The sequence below is a fragment of the Vigna unguiculata genome, chromosome 10 (genome assembly GCF_004118075.2).
Source record: "Vigna unguiculata cultivar IT97K-499-35 chromosome 10, ASM411807v1, whole genome shotgun sequence".
NCBI classification, from domain to species: domain Eukaryota; kingdom Viridiplantae; phylum Streptophyta; class Magnoliopsida; order Fabales; family Fabaceae; genus Vigna; species Vigna unguiculata.
In genome coordinates, this window is record NC_040288.1 from 4,139,763 (window position 1) to 4,160,817 (window position 21,055).

Here is a 21,055-nt window from a genome sequence, read left to right on the forward strand (position 1 = left end):
ACAGTATTCCGTTACTGATTTAAACAGTGTCACAGAAAATGACTAAATAAAATACGAATTGCCAAAATAAGAACCATTTTAAACATTCAGTAAAAATGAGGACCATTTTAAACATTATGTCAAAATGAGGATCATCCGCAACAAACACTACGAAAATGAGGACGAAAAAGGTATTTAAGCCTTTATTTTAAAAGCATCTCTCTTTTAGAATTATGCACATATCCCTTTACGCTTCAGAAGCACATGACATGTACCTCTTTCACATTACATAGAGATCTCGGAGAGAGGTAATTATAATAACGAACGAAGTAGAAAGTATAATACAATTTAGTAGAGGTGTCAATTTGGCCCCTAGCCCATGGGTCAGCCCTGGCCCACTCTTCATAAAGCCCCCTTTTAGGGGGCCCCCAAATGAGGGGGCCAAAAAAAAGCCCCAGCCCTCAAAGCCCCCTCTCTAGTGGGTTAGGGCTAGGGCTAAGGTGGGTTAGCCCCCCAAATAATACTACATTAAGCCAGAGTCAAAGATTAAGTTGAGCGACCCAAACGGGCCCGATGACCCAGACGGGCTTGACAACCCGGACAAGCCCAATGACCAGGACAGGCCCGATGACAAGGACAGACCCGACGACCAAGATGAGCCCGACGACCAGGACGGGCTTGACAACCCGGACATGCTAAACAACACGGACGGGCCCAAAAACCCAGACGGGCCAGACGACCAAGATGGGCCCGACGACCAGGACGGGCCTGACAACCCGGACATGCCAGACAACACGGACGGGCTCGACGACCCAAACGGGCCCGAAAACCCGGACGGGCCAAAAGAGCCAGATGAGCCCTACGACCCAGACGAGCCCAACGATCTAAACGGGACGATGACCCGAACAGGCCCAACGATTCAAACAGGCCCAATGATGCAGACAGGCCCAATGACCCGAACGGGCCAACGACTCGTATGGACCCGACGATCAAAACGAGCCCGACGACCCGAACGGGCCCAACGAGCCAAACGGGCCCAACGACCCCGACGGGCCCGACAACCCAGACGGGCCCGACGACCCGAACGGGCCAGACAACCCGAACGGGCCCGACGACCCAGACGAGCCTGACGACCAAGACGTGCCAGATGACCCGAACAGGCCCGATGACCCGAACGGGCCCGACGACCCGAGCCCGACGACCTGAATGGGCTCGACGACCCGAACGCGCTCGACAACTCGGATGGGCCTGACGACCCGTTCGGGTTGTCAAGGCCCGTTCGAGTCGTTGGACATCTCTAGATCATCGGGCATGTCAGGGTCGTTGGGCCCGTTTGGGTCGTCGGGCCCATTCGGTTCATTGGGCTCGTCTGGGTGTCTGGCCCGTCCGGGTAGTCAGACTAGTCCGGGTCGTCGGTCTCATCCAGGTCGTTGGGCCCGTCCTGGTTTTCGGGTCTGTCTGGGTCGTCGGCCCCGTACGTGTCTTCGGGCCCGTTCGGATCGTAGGGCCCGAAGACACGTACTTGTCCGATTCGTTGGGCCTGTCCCACAGATAGTAATATATTTTAAAAAATAATATATTTTCCATGTGGAAGATGAAAGCCCATGGGTTGGCCCTGGCCCATAGGGCTTTTGTAGGGTTTTTGGCCCTGTGGACTTCTTTGTTGGGGGCTTTTTTTCAATGTGGGCTTTTTTGGCCCTAGCCCACATGGGCCAGGGCCAAACCCTGTGGGCTGGGCCAAATTGACACCTCTATAATTTAGAAGAACATCGAACGCCTCATTTAATTTTTAATCAATTTATATAACGTTATGTCAATATCATTTTGTTGTAATTATTAAACACGCATTCTTTTTTTTTTTTTCATTTATATTGACTTTGAATTAGCGTATCTAAACTCGTGAAAAATGTGAAAAGTCATCTAATTTTCAACAATTCAGTCATTTATTGGTTATCTAATTTACTAATTTAAGCGGTGACAAATTATTACCATAAGACCGAAGCAATAGTGTAAAACTCAAACTACATCTCAGATGCATTTTGCAGTCATAACGATTACGGTTGTCACATTGTTTAAACCCTAGTTAGAGTTAAATGTTTTTCCCCGACTATCTATTTTTATTTTTATCCATGTCATTTTATTCTTATTTTTATGTCCGTGTAGTTTTAAAATTGTGTCTGGTTTCTGCTAATATTGGTCAAGTGACGGACGATGAGGACATAAAAATATATCGTTAGAGTTAAAATAAAAATTGACATATTTGAATAAATTAATGACAAAGTGATATATTTGTGAGCACAAACATAAAAGTAAAATTACATTGAAGACTAAAAGAGCTATTTTTTATTAGCCATTCCAATTTAGCGATTTAAGAAACTGTCAGAAATATTTTTATTTCTGTTAATTATTTTTAGCCGCCACAACTTTTTTATATTATTTTTGAATTTAATTTTTATTTTTTGCAATGTTTAAATTATATTTTGGTTCTTGTTTCAGTCAATTTTTTTTAATTTGGTATATTTTTTTTTGCGCATTCAATTTTGTCTGTATTTTGTTAAATTGTGTTCAATTTGATCCTTTTTCTTAAGACTGGTTAAATCTATAACACGATATTGTATAGACTGACACAGTTTGTGTTCCGTGGATAGTTTTTTATTACATGGCACTCTAATAAATATAGTTGTTGCAATGTTGACTGTATTTTGAAATGAAATTGAGAATAAAAGGGGAATTAGGGTTTGGGAGATAAAGTGGTATGGATTTTTTCATGACATAATTTAAATGACATGATTTAAATGAAGTTGTTGGTTACTATAATGGACATTTAGAAATTTGAGATAATAGTTAGGTTGGTTATGTTACAGAAGTTGACAAAGACCACGATGGGAGTGAAGAGGTGGAGGTTCAGGGCGTGATAAAGTGGAGGGTCAGGGGGCATGATGAAGTTAAGGGTCAGGAGGGTCAAATGGTGATGAAGTTGACTGTCAGGGGTGATAAAGTTGAGGGTCAAGGCTAATGAACAAGGACTAAATTAAACATTATTTAATCAAACAAAGACTAAATATAACATTATTTAACTAAAATAAGAATTAAATTGAACAAAACACAAAAGTTCATAATTTAATTTAATCATTCATTGGTACAGTTGTTTCATGGCCATTGCAAGGATAACCTATAAGACACATTTTGTTTCATGACACTATGAACTGCTGTTTCCAAATTTGAACTCTAAATGGCCATCAATTGACCTTTTTACACCTATAAACCAATCAAAGAGTACTACAAATAAAATTAAATTGTTTTAATTTTATGGCTGAAATTATAATCACCAAATGGCAATATGATCACCAAATTCAGAACTGAGAACACTATCTGTTGGCACTACAAGAAAATGTTTCATTAGCAACCAATTTTAGTAACCAAAAGTTGTTAGTCACTATAGTGACCAATTTTGATACAATTCATAAAGTAAAAAATTATTACTTACTAAAATAGTCACTATTATGAATAAAAAAATATAATTGGTCACTAAATTGGTCTTTAAATTAGCTACCAAAGAAAATTAATCACTATAAATTAGCTACTTAAGTTTTGGCTACCAAAATGACTTAGTTTCTAGAGTGGTCTCTAATAATTAATGACCAATTTAGTGACCAATTATAATTTTTTATTTATAAAAGTGACTATTTTAGTAATCAATAATTTTTTAATTTTTTAAATTGGTATCTAAATTGGTCACTATAGTGACTAATCACTTTTAATCACTAAAATTGGTTACTAATAAATCATTTCTTGTAGTGTATAAAGTCCCACCTACCTCAACTCTTGGATTGTAGTTTGCATATGTGTTGGGAAACTTTACTATACTTTAATTTGTTTTAAGATGACACTATCCATAAAATTATTTTCATCTAGAAATCATTTAATAGAATCTATGCTATACCAATATTGATTATTAAAGACAAATAAACCATTTATTTAACCATGCAATTAGTCATGTACAAGTCCAAGAGGTTCTGTTTAAACTTTTCCCATCTACATTTGCTCCTTTGCTCTGCGAAGCTTCACAACTAAGCTCAAAACAAGAATCATGAATTTGATTACTATGTATCAATCATGGTTTTCTACTAAAGAAATTTATTCATGGATAATCAATTTGATAGAAATTTATAATTGATTCTCACCTTAGAAGTAAAATAGTTTAGTGAATGTGATATTTAAACCTGTAGGATCCATCAAACAATTGAACATATACCTGCAAAAAGAGAAAATCAATTCCAGGTCATTTATATGATGAATGTACCATGTTTCGTCGTAGATGAAGCTGATGAAGAGAAAAGGAAGACACACTGCTGGAAGCTCCTCGTTGCCGGTGCAGAGAGAGGAAAGACGCCGCCGACTAAGGCTGTGAGTTCGTAATCACCAGAGTAAAAAAAATGGAAAGATGCCGTTGGCTAGGGCTGCAAGTTCCTCGTCGCCGGTGAAGAGAAAGGCGACAACACCGCTGAACGAGAGGTACCTCCTCGCCGTGCGTTGGTTGGTGTAGAATTGGGAACGAAGAATCGCGATTTTAAAAGAAAGTGGGAAAGTATGCGATGTTGAGTTGTTCAGTCATGGTTTAGAAACTCATGGAGTATGGAGTCAATGTGAGAAATTTGATTGATAAGAAATGGCACGATAACAAACCAGTTTGAAATTTTTGAAAAAGAGTTCAAAATTCAAAGTTACGAAGTAAATTAATTCACATTAGTAAAACTAGGGAACACGGACGTTGTCGCGCTTGTGTATCCGCATTTTTTTTTATAAGATCAATAATATTTCTTTTTAAAACATATATATAATAAATTTTAAAATAATTGTTAAATAAAATAACTGTTAAAAAAGTTTTTATAATAACGGTCAAAATAAAAGATTTTAAAAAAATGGTTAAATATAAACTAATTATAAAATAATTAATTTTTAAAATTATAATTAAGGGTAAAATTGAAAAATGAAAAGTGGATACAAAAAGAAGAATTCCCTTTATATATTACTAGCGAACACACAGACGCGACAGCGCCTGTGTATTTGCATTTTTTAATTTTCAAGAAAATTAAGATCAATAACAAATATATAATTTTTAAAATAGTTGTTAAATATAAAAATTATAAAAAAATAAGATATGTAAAAAGAAAATTTAAATGATGATTTAAGACAAAAGAGATTTGTAGAAAAATGATTAAAAGTAAATTATTTATAAAATAATTAATTTTTAAAATAACTAAAGGTAAAACGGGTATTATGAAATGTGGACACAAAAAGAGGAATCTCCTTTATTGTTATAGATAGATTATAGATAAAAATATTTAAATAATATAAATTTTATAACGGTTTAAATAACTGACAAAAGTTTTTCATTTTTTAACGGTCTAGTATAACAGTCAGAAACACATATTGACAGTAAAAATTATATTTTTTGTAGTGTCACTTGTGTTGCTTTTAGTTTTTAAAGGTGTGATAATACTCTCGCTGGCCTCTTTATGTTCCATCATCATCGTTATTATTACACAAAAAGTAAGGAGAGTGAAGAGTAATGAAAGATCATAAATTAAATTAGAATGTGTTAATTTAATTCAATAATGGATAACACTCATATTATGTTGAACCAAACATAGAAACTAATAGGCAACAAATCATAACACATTTTAAATTGAATTTACCTTAATTCCTGAAAATCAACTCTTTATTTCTTGATACAATATTGATGATGGTAAAAGAGGAAAAAGTTTACAAAAATAACAACTAGATAGGAAATAGAATAAACAACTCAATGACATTACATTTCTTAACTATAGACTACTACTTAGTACTAGGAATGACAAAAATACTCATATTTGTGGGTATCCGCAGATAAAATCCATAACGGATAGTTGGTACCCGCGGATAGCGGGTTACGAGTATTTTAATATCCGCTTATAAACGGATCGGATGCGAATATCACACTATCCGTACCCGCAGGTACATGTTACCCGTAAAAAATTAAAATTAAAATTAAATTTATGTTTTATTAAGCTAAATTTAATTAAAATTAAAATTATATTTATATTTATATTTTATTAGATTAAATTAAATTAAATTAATATTTTATTTTACATTATTTTTGTAATTTTACTTAAATTTAATTTTAAATATTTATGAAATATATATTTTAAATATATTTGATGGTATCCATGATACCCACGAATTTTAAAATACATGAATATTTTTAGACGGGTACCCACACGAAAGCGAGGCTGATATCGTGTGGATTTTTTTTGCAGGTCAAGTTGCAGTAGATACTATGCATGTCCGACCCATTGTCATCTCTAATCAGCACAATCCAAGAAACAGTGCAAATAAATAAACTATAACAAAGGACACTGTACTAAAGCTTAAATAATTTCCTTTAATTGCTCTTTGTGGATCAAAACAAACGGTAAACATTTTTCTTCCCTAGTTTGAAAAACACTAATATTCTGTGCAACCCTATATCCTTACCAATTTATGACTCTTTGTTGTTTGCAACTGCCAACTCTAAACCCCCGATTTGCTTGTTACTGTTTTAAACTCGATTGTGCATTAAATTATTGCAAACTGTAGAATACTAGTCTTTCTACCCGTGCAACGCACGGGTTTTTTTAAATGTAATATTTTTGATAATAGGAATTGATTTTGTAATATTTATTAACTTCTAAGGTTATAATATAATTTCTTTAAAAAAATAACAATAAAAGAAGACCAAATTACATACCTATAATCTGTTTTTGGTTAATCAACTTGATAACTTCCTTTGGTATACAAATTTGATTACTTCTTAAATCAGCATGATGTTCATTGTAAGCCTTGGACTTTACGCAATACATCCTGCATTGAAGAACAAAATTATAAGAAATATTTTAATTACAACAATAGATCATGCATCTATATTTATACAAACTTTCAAATTAAAAGAAAATTAGAAATGACATACCTATAATGTGTTCATTGTCAAAGAGTTTCAAAAATTTCTTTGTAGACAACATTTTTAGTTGTGTTTGTGATATTTCCATTTTCATCCAATATAAGTATTTTCAATCCTCTCTTGGTTTTCACTCTAGAAATAGCAACATATAGTTGGCCATGTGTGAATACAGGTTGTGGAAGATAAAGTCCCACTCTAGAAAGTGTTTGTCCTTGACTTTTGTTAATTGTCATTGCAAAGCATAATGAAATTGGGAACTGTCTTCTTTGGAATTTGAAAGGCAATCCTGAATCAGATGGCACTAAATCCATTCTTGGAATAAAAATTTTGTCACCAATGTTTTTTCCAGTAATTACAGTTGCAGAGATTACATTTTTACCCAAATGGTTGACTTGCAATCTTGTGCCATTGCAAAGACCTTTTGCTTGATCAATATTTCTCAAGAGCATAATTGGCACACCTGTTTTGAGCTTGAGTTTATGATTTGGTATCCCTGAACATTTGATATCATTTAAAAATTCAGATGTAAACCATTCAGATTGAACTTCATCTTGTTCATCAGATTGGCAAGGTGTATCTGAACTTAAATAAGTCACCTCTTCACCACCTAATAAAGACAACATGAAATCATTGACTTGCTCTACAGAATCATTAGTTGGGCACAAGATTGCTCCATCATCAAAATAATTTGGATTCATCATGTTAACCACAAATTGAGGATAGACAAATTCAACCAATGACAATAAAGGTACATCTGTATTTATAATAAGCAGCTCTTCTGGAATTTCTACCATGCACTCACCATTCTCATTTACATCCATTTGGCCATCTCCAATTTTCAATATCCAATCAGCAAATTCTTTGATATCATTGGCTGTTTGATTATTTGTTGTAGTACTTAATCTCATGTTCTTGGACAGTTTGAGCACTTTACAATAATTCCATAACTCTGAATAATTGATGGCTGATTTGATGATATCAAACCTAGATCCTTTCTTTATAACGGGTAGAATTTGTCTGAAGTCACCTCCCAAGACAACTGCTTTACCACCAAATGGTTTGTCATTATTGGCATCATCAACATTTCGCATAATATCTCTTAGTGTTCTATCAAATGCCTCAAAGCACATTCTATTCATCATTGGTGCTTCATCCCAGATAATTAAATTGGTTGCCATCAGAAGTTTAGCACGGAGAGTACCTTGCGCTATGTTGCAAGTTGATTCATCATTAATTAACAGTGGGATGCAGAAGGTAGAGTGTGCTGTTTTTCCACCAGGAAGTAGTAAAGAAGCAATTCCACTTGATGCTACGTTCAAAACAATCATGCCCTTACTTCTTAGAGCAGCTGACAATGTCTTCCACATAAACGTTTTACCTGTACCACCATAGCCATATAAAAAGAAGAATCCTCCCTTGTTTGAAACAACTGCTGTCATGATATCCTGATATACATGCATTTGTTCATCATTTAGTGCTTTAAGCAAAATATCATGTTCTTTTGCCATGTCTTCTTTATTGTATTGCAGCTCATCAACAATAAATCTGTTATTGAATGTATGTACATCTGAAATATCAAGTTGAGGTAATGAAGGATAATCTTTCAAACATCTACCATTTGACATTAGCATTTCTTGTATTTCCATGAGACATATTTTTTGTAATTCAGCAGTCTCAATTTGAAGACCTGCATGAACAAAATAATGCAATTAAAAGATATATTTTTATTGAATTATAAAAATAACAATATAAAATACCTGGTAATCTCATTTCCTTTCTCTTTTGGTACAAAATTCCATCACACAAGATACTCCATGTAGAATTCCAAACTATATCTGGTTTAGAAATTGTATTCATGGACAACAAAGTAACAAATAATCTTCTAAGTTGATACCCCGAAGCAAATTCACTTGCTTCTTTGATTGCATCAATATATTCTTTATCGTCTGCCAACAATCCCAAAGCATAGCAAGCATCTTGGTATGTTTCATAAAATTTCCCATCAATGGTCTTTATGCTTTCATAATCAATACAACCTTTTTGAATTGTGAGTAATATCCTCAAATAATAAAGTTCTCCAGAGCCCGGAGGAATATAAGTAAGTCTACCAATGTTGTAGCCTTTCTTCCTTGGTTTCCATTCTTTTTCTTTAGCAAACCACACAAATTTGCTTGGAAATTCAGAATAAGTCAATTCTTTTCCTTCTGTATAAACTTTGTTAGCCTCAAACCAAGCTAGAAACATTGTGTTAGCATTTTCGTACCTGTTGCAAATCACATTAATATCATGATATAAACTTTGTTAGCCTCAAACCAAGCTAGAAACATTGTGCTAGCATTTTCGTACCTGTTGCAGATCACGTTAATATCATCATTATCTTTAAACAAAGTTGATTGTTGTCCAGGAAGATGGAATGTCAATCTCTGAACAGGAGGCCATCTGTGATGGATGTCAAAAGCAAATATTCGCCAAGCTGCTTCACATGGTGATAGATACCTATAATCATAATACCTCTTGATCTCATCAATAATGATTTCTTTATCACATTGTGCAGAGTTGTTGCTTATTTTAAGAGTAGCTCTGTCAGGACCCTTGTTGACATATTTGAACAAATATTTTATTGAATTGGTCTTGTTGCAATACTCTGTATTCACATGAGCTTGATACCTCATTAGAAGTGGTGGATTGTAAGGAACAACACTTCTGTTGTCCAGCTTAATTCCATTCTTCTCAACAAATCTACCATTATCAAGTCTTTTATAGCATGGATATCCATCTTCATCAATAGAAGTTGAAGATGTGAATTTTTTAGGATAAAATTTGGAACATCTTCCTTCTTTCATGCATGGTGAAGTATATCTCGCAGGTCCGCATGGTCTATGAATCATGTAACTTGCTACAACTTTTTCCAATTTTGGATACAAATCCGCATTGGGCAATTCAGCTGATATTACTTTATCAATATCAGTTGAATTTTTCAATTTGCTTTCTCCATCCAACCATAAAAGTATATGTGCATGAGGTAAACCTCTCTTTTGAAATTCTACTGTGTACATTCCTGCATATATAACAAAACCAATTAAATAGTTTAAAAAATGAAATTTCAAAAATATTCAAAAAGTCTATACTAATGCTTATAGAACATACCTGCAGTGGTTTTTCAAAAGAAGTCCTTTTTTCTGAAATCTGTCATCATTTCATCCAGCTTCATTTTGAATACTCTACATACAATATCAGGTCTATCTGATGGTGACAACCCTTTTGGTAAAACAAAGTCTCTTATTTCGCTCCAATTGACATTGCATGTTATAGTAATGAACAAATCAGGATAGCCAAATTTTTTACAAATAGCCATAGCATCTTGACAATTGTTGAACATGTATCTTGTACCACCAGTGAATGAAGCAGGCAGTACAATACGTCTTCCAATTAAAGAAGGATCTGTCTCTCCTCTATTAACAGCCTCTTGTAATCCATTAAGAATATCACAACGAATTAACTTTTGATTAGCTCTAATGAACGACAGTCGTTGTGCTTCTACCATTGTATAACAATCAACCAAAAACTGTTGGAATAATCTACATGCATTCACAATATTTCCAGGTTCTATAGATCTTTGTTGCATTCTAAATGCAATAAATTCTCGCAACGAAATTCTAATTCTGACCCTGGATTGACTTCTTGAATGAGACTCTCTGATTGGAATATCTTCTTGATAACCATCTTCTCCATATGGAAACATTAGAGGATACTGAAGTGGAATGAAAGCTGTGTGAGTTTCATGCAGTCTTGTTAATTCACCAGAAAATTTCTTGACAATGATATCTCTGCCTACATCCAGATTGCCAAAATCACCAACTATTAGAGCAGCTATTTCATCACATGAAGGTGTGTTGTATACTCTAGGGTCTTTGTTTCTGCCTCTAAATAGTCTTAGTGTGAAATCTGATTCCATATGTTGCAGTGACAATTCTCTTACTCTTCTGAAAGATTTCGCAAGAACATTGTGAGTGTCAATCATTTGAATCAAATCAGCAACCAATGATTGATCTAGATCAGATTCCTTGCTGTTAGACCTAAAACATAATAAAGAAAAGAAATAACTTAATAAACAGATGTATTTCAGCAAATAACTTGAGCATATATGTTACTCATTTCAACTAACCTGAAATGCTTTAGTCTGTTACTCAATTCATTTTCGGTGTCATATATGTAAAGTTGTGCAAACTTTGGCTTTGATCCACGTTCTGGCAATAAACTTCCAATACGATGATAGTTCTGACCATTAAGAATAAATTGTGGTGGAGCAGAACCATTATTCATTGAAGTATCTATCTTACCACCAATTGAAGTAAATGAAAACATGCTATTGTAGAGTCTTATATTCTGTAAAAATGATTTGCTTCTACGATCTACACCATTTAACAAACCTTCAAGAAGATCAGGTGGTTTTTTTAGTAGTGGAATTTGTACTTTTCCCTTTTGACAACATAATGAAAATTGAACTTCCTTTGATGTGTTACTTTTTTCTGCTCTTTCTTCATACCATAGTTGAGCTTGACAGTATTGGCATTCCAAGCAAGGATCTCCAATATTGAGTAGTTCTGAACAAAAACATAAAGCATTAGCACCTGAAGTAATATTTTATGTATGAAATTCTGTACAATTTTGTTTGACTTTACCTTGTAACTCTCCTTTGCAATACAATTCGTTTGTAATTGTAGTACTTGTACTATCTCCTACAATATTAGCAAAATGAAAAGTAATTACTAATTTAAAAAAGGAATTTATTGGAATCAATAAGTTAGCAATTCAAGATCTGAATTACCTTCATATGTTGTTCTTGTTGAATCATCATTTCTTGTGTCTGAACAATGTTGTTCTGTTGTTGTTTCATCATGAAGATTGAATCTGTTTTGAAGTGATTGTATGACTTGAAAAGGATATTTGACAACTTTATTGTTAGAGACAGAATATGAATGATTTTGAACTCCAGATGTGGCACCTATGGAAAAGAATTATTAAAACAATTATGTTATATTCAAAGTCATTATCAGTATGAACTTTTGTATATATGAGTCAAACCTACTTACCTGCACTGCAATTGTAATTATTTTGTACATAACTTCTGTGAATGCTATTGCTGAGAACTGAAATCATTAAAAAAAATGAATAGAATCATTAGAAATCATTAAAGATCAATGTAGAAATACAGCTAAATGTAGAAATTTACCACAAGGAGTATTGTATGTTATAGTAGTAGCTGAGGATTGTGAAGTCATTAAGTTTATTTGAATTGGATCTTCAACTAAAGTAGTTGAAGAATTTGATATATTGTTTCCAGACACTGCATTAAAATAAACAATTGTTTATAATTTGTTAAAGTGATATTGCAATAGTAATCTTAAAAAACAAACAAATATAACTTACCAATTGTTGACTGAAATCTTGATTTAATACTGTGAAAATTGTTGTTGTTTTCCAAATCTGAAAAATGTTTATTGTAGCAGCATTTTATGTCGAACAATACAAAACCATACATATGGCATTCATGTAACAACACTGTAACAACACTGTTTAAAGAAAGAGGTAAGAAGAAGAATACTTACTAAGATGCAACTCTTGTAATGGCTTCCTTTGGATACTGTTATGGACTAATTTATCAGATTCACTTCTTCTATCTATTATTAAAACAGCAAAGATATTTGATTATCAATCTATGTTGTGAAGTTCAAATCAAAATATATTTATTCAAATAGAGAAAAAATGAACTGATATTTTTAAACTTTGAGAACAATGGTTGGCGATTTTTGTTTTTTTTCCTTGCATTCTGTTCTTTGTAATCTGCAAAGAAGATATAAACATAGAAATGCAGAATTTGTAAATAAATGTTTGATGAAGAGATTGTGCAGTCAAATGATTCAAGGTATATGTTAGAAGATTACCTGCATGTTGATTACTTCTTGCATTAAACCTTTGTTGTAGCACCAACTTCCTCCTCAGCCTTGCATTTTTACAATCGTTTTCCTCCATTTCAGCAGAAAACATATGGAATACTTTCAAAGGTGTCAATGGAATAAACAAAAAGAAAGATAAGTTGACTCAATGGATGAAAAAGTGTTCTCTGTTTTATTACTATATTGGTGAATGATTTTTATAAACTTTTTTTGGAGATTGTACCTCTAATCACAATTTTGGAAACAAAAATATTTGTAATTGTAATAGGAAGCAATTGTAAGACTACCAAAAGTATTTAGCAGTAGACTAAGATTATAAATAGTAAGAGCATGCAGTGGTGACTGGTAATAGATCAGAAACATTCATATATATAGTAATTCTTTGATATTTGATTTGTTCTTACAGGGAACAAAAAATCTGCTTTTTATGTAGGTACTACAACACGTATTTTTTATGCAGTACTATATATAGTAGAACAAAAAGTACAGTTTCATACCAAGTATGTGCCATTCTTTTTTCATGATGTCTGCAAAATTATAACATGTAACCATACATGTATGTTTAGTTATGACATAGTAAACCAAGATATATCCATACATGTAATATTTAATTATGTTTAATTATAACTCATTTCAATATGTTAAATTAAATTCTAGTATGTATGAATTAGAGTCCATGAATTAAAGATTAAGAATAAACTTTTGATTGGAATTCATAGAATTAGAGACAATGTGCAAAGAAATTTCATTAATAACAAAATAGAACAATACATATGCATTGCTGAATATATATGAACTTGTAGCTTGAAAACTACCTAAGTAGCAGACATGAAAACAAAACTAATTATAATTAAAAGTTTCAAATAACACCATAAAAGAAACTGTAAATTAAAGATTACAATATGTAAGCACTTTGACATTCTGATTGCTTTTCATCTTATCAACTTCAAAGACCAAGTCAATAGGTTGATCAAATCCATGAGCAGTACAAAATTCCTTCCACCCACTTCCTATTTTGTTAGACTTCTTTGGATGATTTCTCAAGAGTAGTTTGCACTTGACTATTTCGCGAGGTCCATGAAGAAGAATGTATTTAAATCTTCCTTGACGAAGATAATTGCCAAAATCAGAAGGCAAATCCTAACACATACAATTTAATTAAAGAAATCAATAAAAATTATTTATCCGTTTAAGATATCGATTAAATTTTTTTAAAAAATTAAAATACATTAATGTAAATATAAATGAAATGAATCTCACCAGATGGCTAGCATGGCATTGGTTTGGATTCAGAAATATGCAAAAATGTAACTTCGGTCCATTGAAAAGTGGTTCATCTGCTTGAAGTCTTTTAAGAAAACGTCCAATAGATAAAGGTTTGCATTTACTTGGAAAAATAGTGATGTGGAAGCAAGAATGACCAACATATCCAAAATAAATACTGTGGTTATCGTGTAGTTCATAAAATTCCCTTAAATCATTCCATCCTCCTATTACCACTGGTTTCTGTAAATTCTTGTTATAAGTGACGACATGTCTATTGCCTTCTTCATCTGTTAAAGTCCATTGACGTTGAAGATCGTGATCATAAAGAATGGCGAATGCACGATCCACAAACCCAACAACCTCCAAGGATATAATTTATTTGAACAACGACATAGATTAGTTGAAGAAAAAATGATAATATAATTTCAAATCCGTGAAAAAAAAAAGAAGAGTAGAAGAATTTTTTTAAAACCAAAACTGTATATAAAAATATACCAAAGACGTACCTCATCCTCAAGGTGGATAATACAGAACTGGTACCTACTCATTCTATTAACAACTTGTTCTTGGTTGAAGTTGTTCTCCATTTGGTAGGACTTTCAGAATGGAAGTAGAAATAGAGTAGTAAAAATGGAGAATATGACGGAACTTATCTTCAAGTGTGGTTGTGATGGTAGAATGAAGATCAACATTTATAGAGGAAAAATCCCCCATGAAAAGACGGGACGATTACAAATACATTTAAAAACAGTAATGTAATTATTACTTTGGAAAACGGGAAGACCATTAAAAGAACAATATAAAATATTACGTTATAAAATATTTTAAAAATATAATAATATCATAATATAATATAATATATAATAAAATAAAGAGTTATTTTTACAATAAAGTAACAACCAAAATCCATATATATATATATATATATATATATATAACATATAGAGATAAATATTAATATATATATCTATATATTATATTAACAACCAAAATCCCTTTTCTTAATTAGTTTGCCAAATATATATTATTTATCAAAACCAATGTAAATAAGAATTTCTAAATTCGGTTGTTTAAGAAAAATATATGATGCATTTATGAAAATAAATATAACTAATAAATTTGAATTTCTAAATAAGTTTTTGATAAAAGTTTTTTTTTATTATAAGAAATAATTGATAAATAATTGATGGTAAAACATAATATCACTTTTAAAACGTTTTGATGTAGCTGGCAGTCAAGTTTGTTGACAATAATTGAAAAATGTCAACAATAATTTACAAACCAGCGGATGGAAGAAATAAAATTATACAATTTGTAACAAATAAAACCATAATAAAAGCATAATATAGTTATAATCAAATTAAGCATCAAAGTTATAGTTTAAAGGAAATTAAAGACATAACCATGCGTACACATATTACAGTCCCAAATTGTCAGACATAAAAGAAATTGTCTTCAAATATTAAAACTAAAGTCATCTATTGTTTGACTATTTTTTCCTTCTTAATATTTCTTTTTAGCAGCTTCAGTAGAACAGTGTCTTCTTCGATGGATTCAATTGATAAGGTCTTCTTTGCAGATTCTCTCTTAAGTGAAGTGTTACCATCCTCATTTGTAGCAGTATCTTTGATTAAGTCAGCAGATTGGGATGCACAGTCAATTGTTTCTTTGGTAAATCTGAATAATAAATCCTATAGTACAGTTTAAAAACAAATAGAATTAATAAAATCATACGTCATTAACAAAAAATGAAATTTATTAAATTTGTATACCTCTGCAATATCAACAGTAGACTCATTGACTACACGCTGTTTTTCTCTGCTAAACTCACCATTGCCAGCATAAACATCCTTTAAGAAGGTTAAGAAAAATAAATGATTAAGAAGTTAAATATATGTAAATTGTAAAATGTAAACTGTATATTTAAAGTTATATATTACCACAGATTTCAACGAAGAATCATTGAACTTCTCAATTATATCATCATCAAGACATATTTTCTTCACTCTGAAAGATTGTTCAAGTTTGAAAGTTTGATCGTTCCTACTTTCAACTTTAAACAACAGACTTTTATTAACTAATTCTTCAAACTCCTTAGGAAAATTCCCACAACCATTCATCTACGATAACAAAGTAATTTAAAATCATATTCAGAGAGATATATCGCACTGTCCTTATTACTGTATATATATAAGTTGATATATTCAAGAGTATACCTTATCATGAGACTCTAACATATCAGCACAGGTTTTTTTGAAAAGGGTGGTTGCATCCCTATCAAACAGAACAAATGTGGTGGAATCGGATGAGTCAATAACTCGAACCTTAATCCTATATCTGTAAAATATATAAAAGTATTAATTCCCAAAAGTGAAAATTATAATCATATATGTAAATTGGCATTAAGTTTACTAAAGTTAAAGTTAACCTTGGAAAGACTTTTATAACATGCTTGTTACACTTCTCGCAAAAGAACATCTTTGAATCTGGATAAACAGCTTTGTTGCAAACACAAGCCGTATACCACCAGTCATCCTCATCCAAGATATGGTTAATGGTTCCAAACAATATGAAAGTTGCAACCTTTGAATATATAAAAGATTAATGTAAAAAGGTATTGACAACAACAAAATGACATGAAATAATTTAGAAGTCATTCTAACCTCTTTACAATCTTTAAGACCTTGAATAGTCGTCCTAGGTGTAAGAGTTAAAAAGTCTTCTTCCACAGTATGTTTGGAAGTCTGAGACAGCTGCGTTAATCCTTGAGAGGGAGATTCATTGTTCTCAATCATCCTGGGCAATACAAATTAAAGTTAAAAAAATGGATTAACTAAAAAATTAGAAAGTATTGCAATAAATGAATAACAATTTGAACATTACCTTGATTTAAGTTCATATGCCTCCTTGAAGTTAACATTGTACTTAATCCTAGTGCAGAACTTGCAATTTTGAAGTTGAACCTTATCTAAATTTAAAAACATAGTGCATGTGAAAGTACCATGGTAATAAAAATTGTAATATAACAAAAGTAAAAGAAGTCACACAAGTTTACCTTGAAAAGTTTTGACTTTCGCTAATTCTATACTTATAGCACAATTTTGTACTTCTCCACTTGAAAGAAATACATTCAGTTCATCGACATAAATACCAAACAAAGTACATTCTATTCGAGACCTAAACATTCAATAAATGTTATGTCAAATCATTATTTAAACAAAAATAAAAAGGTATGTAGTATATCATAGAAATAAAATACTCATCAGCTTCTATTGCAATGACATTTAATTTTGTTGTCTTTCCATCAACTTGCAATTCTCTTTCAGTACCCACTCTGACCAGTAATCCCAATACATCTAAAGAAAAAATAATAGAAGTCATAACATAAAATGACGAAATAATTGTTGATAACTAAAATATATGAATGGTAGAAAAACAAAAAATATTAAGTTACCAACTAAATAATCAGTATCGAATCCAGTGGTTGTCAATAATGACAAAGGTGTGTATTGTGGTTTCACATCAGGAACCAAGTTACCATCAAGCAAACTAACTTTGGTACCAAACTGGAAATTAATCTTATAAGGGTGGTGCGTAGTTCTGTAAATTCCAGAATTTGGAGCAACACTGAAATTTTGTATGGCATAAACATCACCTTCAGAAATTTCAGTCTGGAATTTGTAAATTAGAGTACGTCTGATGGAAGCATGTATTTTAGAACCCTGAAATAAATCAATATAATAAAGATAAAGATGTTTAACATACAGATATTTTGTTGATAACATTGATGGTAAATAATTAGACGAATAATAACCTCTTTGTCTTGAATAACCAACTCCATGGAAAAAGGACACCTCTGTTTAGTGAAATCTGGAACGAACCATTAACGTATCACCCTAACAATGATATTCCAGTTCTCCTTTTCTGGAGTAACTTGGCTTACATTTTGAGTTTGCTTTTGAACTTCAGAGAGAGACATGTTGATCTCAACACAAAGATATTCAAGAAATGGAAGTAAAAAAGTAAGTACTACATTGGTTACAAGAAAAACCATTATTACTGACGGTCAAAATCCGTCGGTAATGGCCAAAATCCGTCGCTAAATCAACATTACCGACGGATCATCGACGGTCAAAAATTTGTCGGTAAAATGCTTGTCTGTAAAATTTTACCGACGGAAATCATGTTCCGTCGGTAATTACCGACGGAAAAATCCATCGGTAAATCTGTCGGTAATTACCGACGGAAAATATCCGTCAGTAATTACCGACCTAAATATCCGTCGGTAATTACCAAAAATCCGTCGGTAAATTAGTTATACTATTCATCTTCTTTCTCCTCCCTCTTTCAATTTTTTTTTTCGTTTTTTTTTCGTGGTCACCGTCAATGTCGCCGCCGTCGTCACCGTCGCCGCCGCCGCCGTCACTGTCGTCACCGCCGTCGCCGCCGCCGCCGCCGCCATTGTCATCTTCTTCCTCTTTCTTCTTCTTCTTCTCCTTCTTCTCCTTCATCTTCTCCTTCTTCCTCTTCTTCTTCTCCTTCTTCCTCTCTTCTTCTTCTTCTTCTCCTTCTTTTCTTCTCCTTCTTCTTCTCTTTCTCCTTCTTTTTCTTCTTCTTCTCCTTCTTCTCTTCTTCTTCTTCTCTTCTTCTTCTTATCTTCTTCTTCTTCTTCTCCTTCTTTTTATTATTTTCTTCTTCTCCTCGTCTTCTTATAAGGTGAGATTTGGGTTGGAAAATTCCCGCTTCTTTTACCGACGGATAAATCCGTCGGTAATTCAAATTAGGACAAAAAATTTCCCGCTTCTTTTACTGACGGATTTTTCCGTCGGTAAATCCGTCGGTAATTCAAATTTGGGCGGGAAATTTCCCGCTTCTTTTACCGACGGAAAAATCCGTCGGTAATTCAAATTAGGACAAAAAATTTCCCGCTTCTTTTACCGACGGATTTTTCCGTCGGTAAATCCGTCGGTAATTCAAATTTGGGCGGGAAATTTCCCGCTTCTTTTACCGACGGAAAAATCCGTCGGTAAATTTGTCGGTAAAAAAAATTTGAATTATCGACGGATTTTACCGACAGATTTTTCTGTCGGTAAATGAAATTTTTTTTAACGACGGAAAAATCCGTCGGTAATTAAAATTTTAGAATCCGTCGGTAAAATCCGTCGGTAATTCAAATTTACCGACAGAAGTATATCCGTCGGTAAAATTCCGTCGGTAATTTCAATTTTTTTTGTAGTGTAAACTCACAGAAAAAAGATAATAATGAATTATAAAATATTTTAGTAAGGAAATTTAAAAAAATAATAAAAGGTTCAAAGCAGCTATAGAGTTATATATATCTGTTTGGTCAAGGATAGTAGGAAAAAGATAACATGGATTTGGCCAATTTTAAAAAAGTAAAGGTTCACACGTGATTGGATTGTAAAATTTGAAATGGTTAAAGAAACCAAGAGGTACAAAAGCATTAAGTAATCTGCAAACATGGAGTAATAGACATGACATGTTAATAGAAAAAAAAAATTTAACCTAGGTTTACAGAAATCATACTATCATTTTCTTGTGAAAACTGCGAAAAACAGCTATTGATGTCAGAAACCAGTAATGTGTTGCAATGGTTTTTTTGACAGGTTTCATATAAAAGGAAAATAAAGGAAAAAAAGCTTTCTGATGAAGATGAACCATTAAAAGCTTACTTTGAAATGAAAATATTACCTCTTGGCGTGATGTATTGAGCAGTGAACTATTAATTGAATCACTAATATGGAAACAATGAAGATCTGCAAAAAAGTATGGCTGCATAAACAAATAATTTTAAGAAAAAAGCAATGTGCGAAGATGTTTTTTCAGGATTTGTTAACAAATGAACAAAATGTACAACTGTACAAAAGAACATATGAACTGCTACGCTTCATGTCGAACTATATTTGTTATCAAAAACAAATGAAGGACATACCTTTCGTGGAATATGGTTTGTATGAATCCAGACTTGGCAGAGAAAAGAGAACAGTTATTTGGATGAATAATAATTAATTAAAGTGTAGAAAAAGAGAACAAAACAGTGTTATACACAATATACAATAGTGCTAGAAACTTGCTGGAGAAGACAAAACGGTTGGATAAATTAAAATAATAATATATAAATAACAAATATTCAAAAAAACTAAATTCGTATAAAGAATTAATAAAGAAATAAATATCAGAGATTGGTACGGAATACAAAGATGTGGAAAGAATTAAGAAATTTCTCGAGCAGTGCAAAAGTCATATCAATCTACTTTTTTAAAATCATATTATTTTTTAGTTATAATATTTAAAAATGAGATGTATCTGAAATAAACCATGGTCATATGTTGTCAAATATAAAATTTAATTGAAAAAGCTTTAATGAATGATATGACATTTGGGGTTCTGACATGAATTAAATGGCAAAGATATTCGAGATTATATCAGATTTGTAGATATGGAAGAAGATATGTAGCAGTTAAAATTATATCAGATTTAAACAGTTGTATTTACCAAAATATATATATATATATATATATATATATATATATATATATATATATATATATATATATATATATATATATATATGTAATGTAAAAAAAGTCTATAATAATTGCTACAAAATATTACATTGGGCATACAAAAAAAGTAATACGTTAAAATAATATTGTTCAGGGATGATTTCAGAGGCCATGATAATAGTCAAATATATTAAGAAGCACATTGACATGGCTGCTTGGTTCTTCACCGTCAACCTCAAGAAGTATTATATCTCCTTCCTGTAGTCCATGTAGTTGACAAAAGTTTTTCCATCCACTGCCAATCTTCACCGATCTTGCTCTAATTAACAATTTGCATTGAACCTGTG

At 32.3% G+C, this 21,055-nt stretch overlaps 2 protein-coding genes and 1 pseudogene across 2 annotated transcripts; 1 reads left to right on the plus strand and 2 right to left on the minus strand.

Annotated features, from left to right (window-relative positions):
* Window positions 1-358: 358 nt before the first annotated feature.
* Window positions 359-2,995, plus strand: LOC114166989 (sporozoite surface protein 2-like). The gene is made up of 3 exons (XM_028051878.1): window positions 359-362; window positions 517-953; window positions 2,828-2,995. Exons 1-3 carry the CDS (start codon window positions 359-361, stop codon window positions 2,993-2,995), a joined length of 609 nt encoding a protein of 202 aa, XP_027907679.1.
* Window positions 2,996-6,984: 3,989 nt separating this feature from the next.
* Window positions 6,985-12,991, minus strand: LOC114166990 (annotated as a pseudogene).
* A 2,668-nt stretch (window positions 12,992-15,659) lies between these two features.
* LOC114166991 (replication factor A protein 1-like) lies at window positions 15,660-18,643 on the minus strand. The gene is made up of 11 exons (XM_028051879.1): window positions 18,563-18,643; window positions 17,636-17,903; window positions 17,441-17,537; window positions 17,237-17,358; window positions 17,065-17,149; window positions 16,845-16,977; window positions 16,610-16,764; window positions 16,398-16,518; window positions 16,122-16,301; window positions 15,954-16,031; window positions 15,660-15,872 (listed from the first exon to the last, which is right to left on the minus strand). Exons 1-11 carry the CDS (start codon window positions 18,641-18,643, stop codon window positions 15,660-15,662), a joined length of 1,533 nt encoding a protein of 510 aa, XP_027907680.1.
* Between the last annotated feature and the right edge of the window lie 2,412 nt (window positions 18,644-21,055).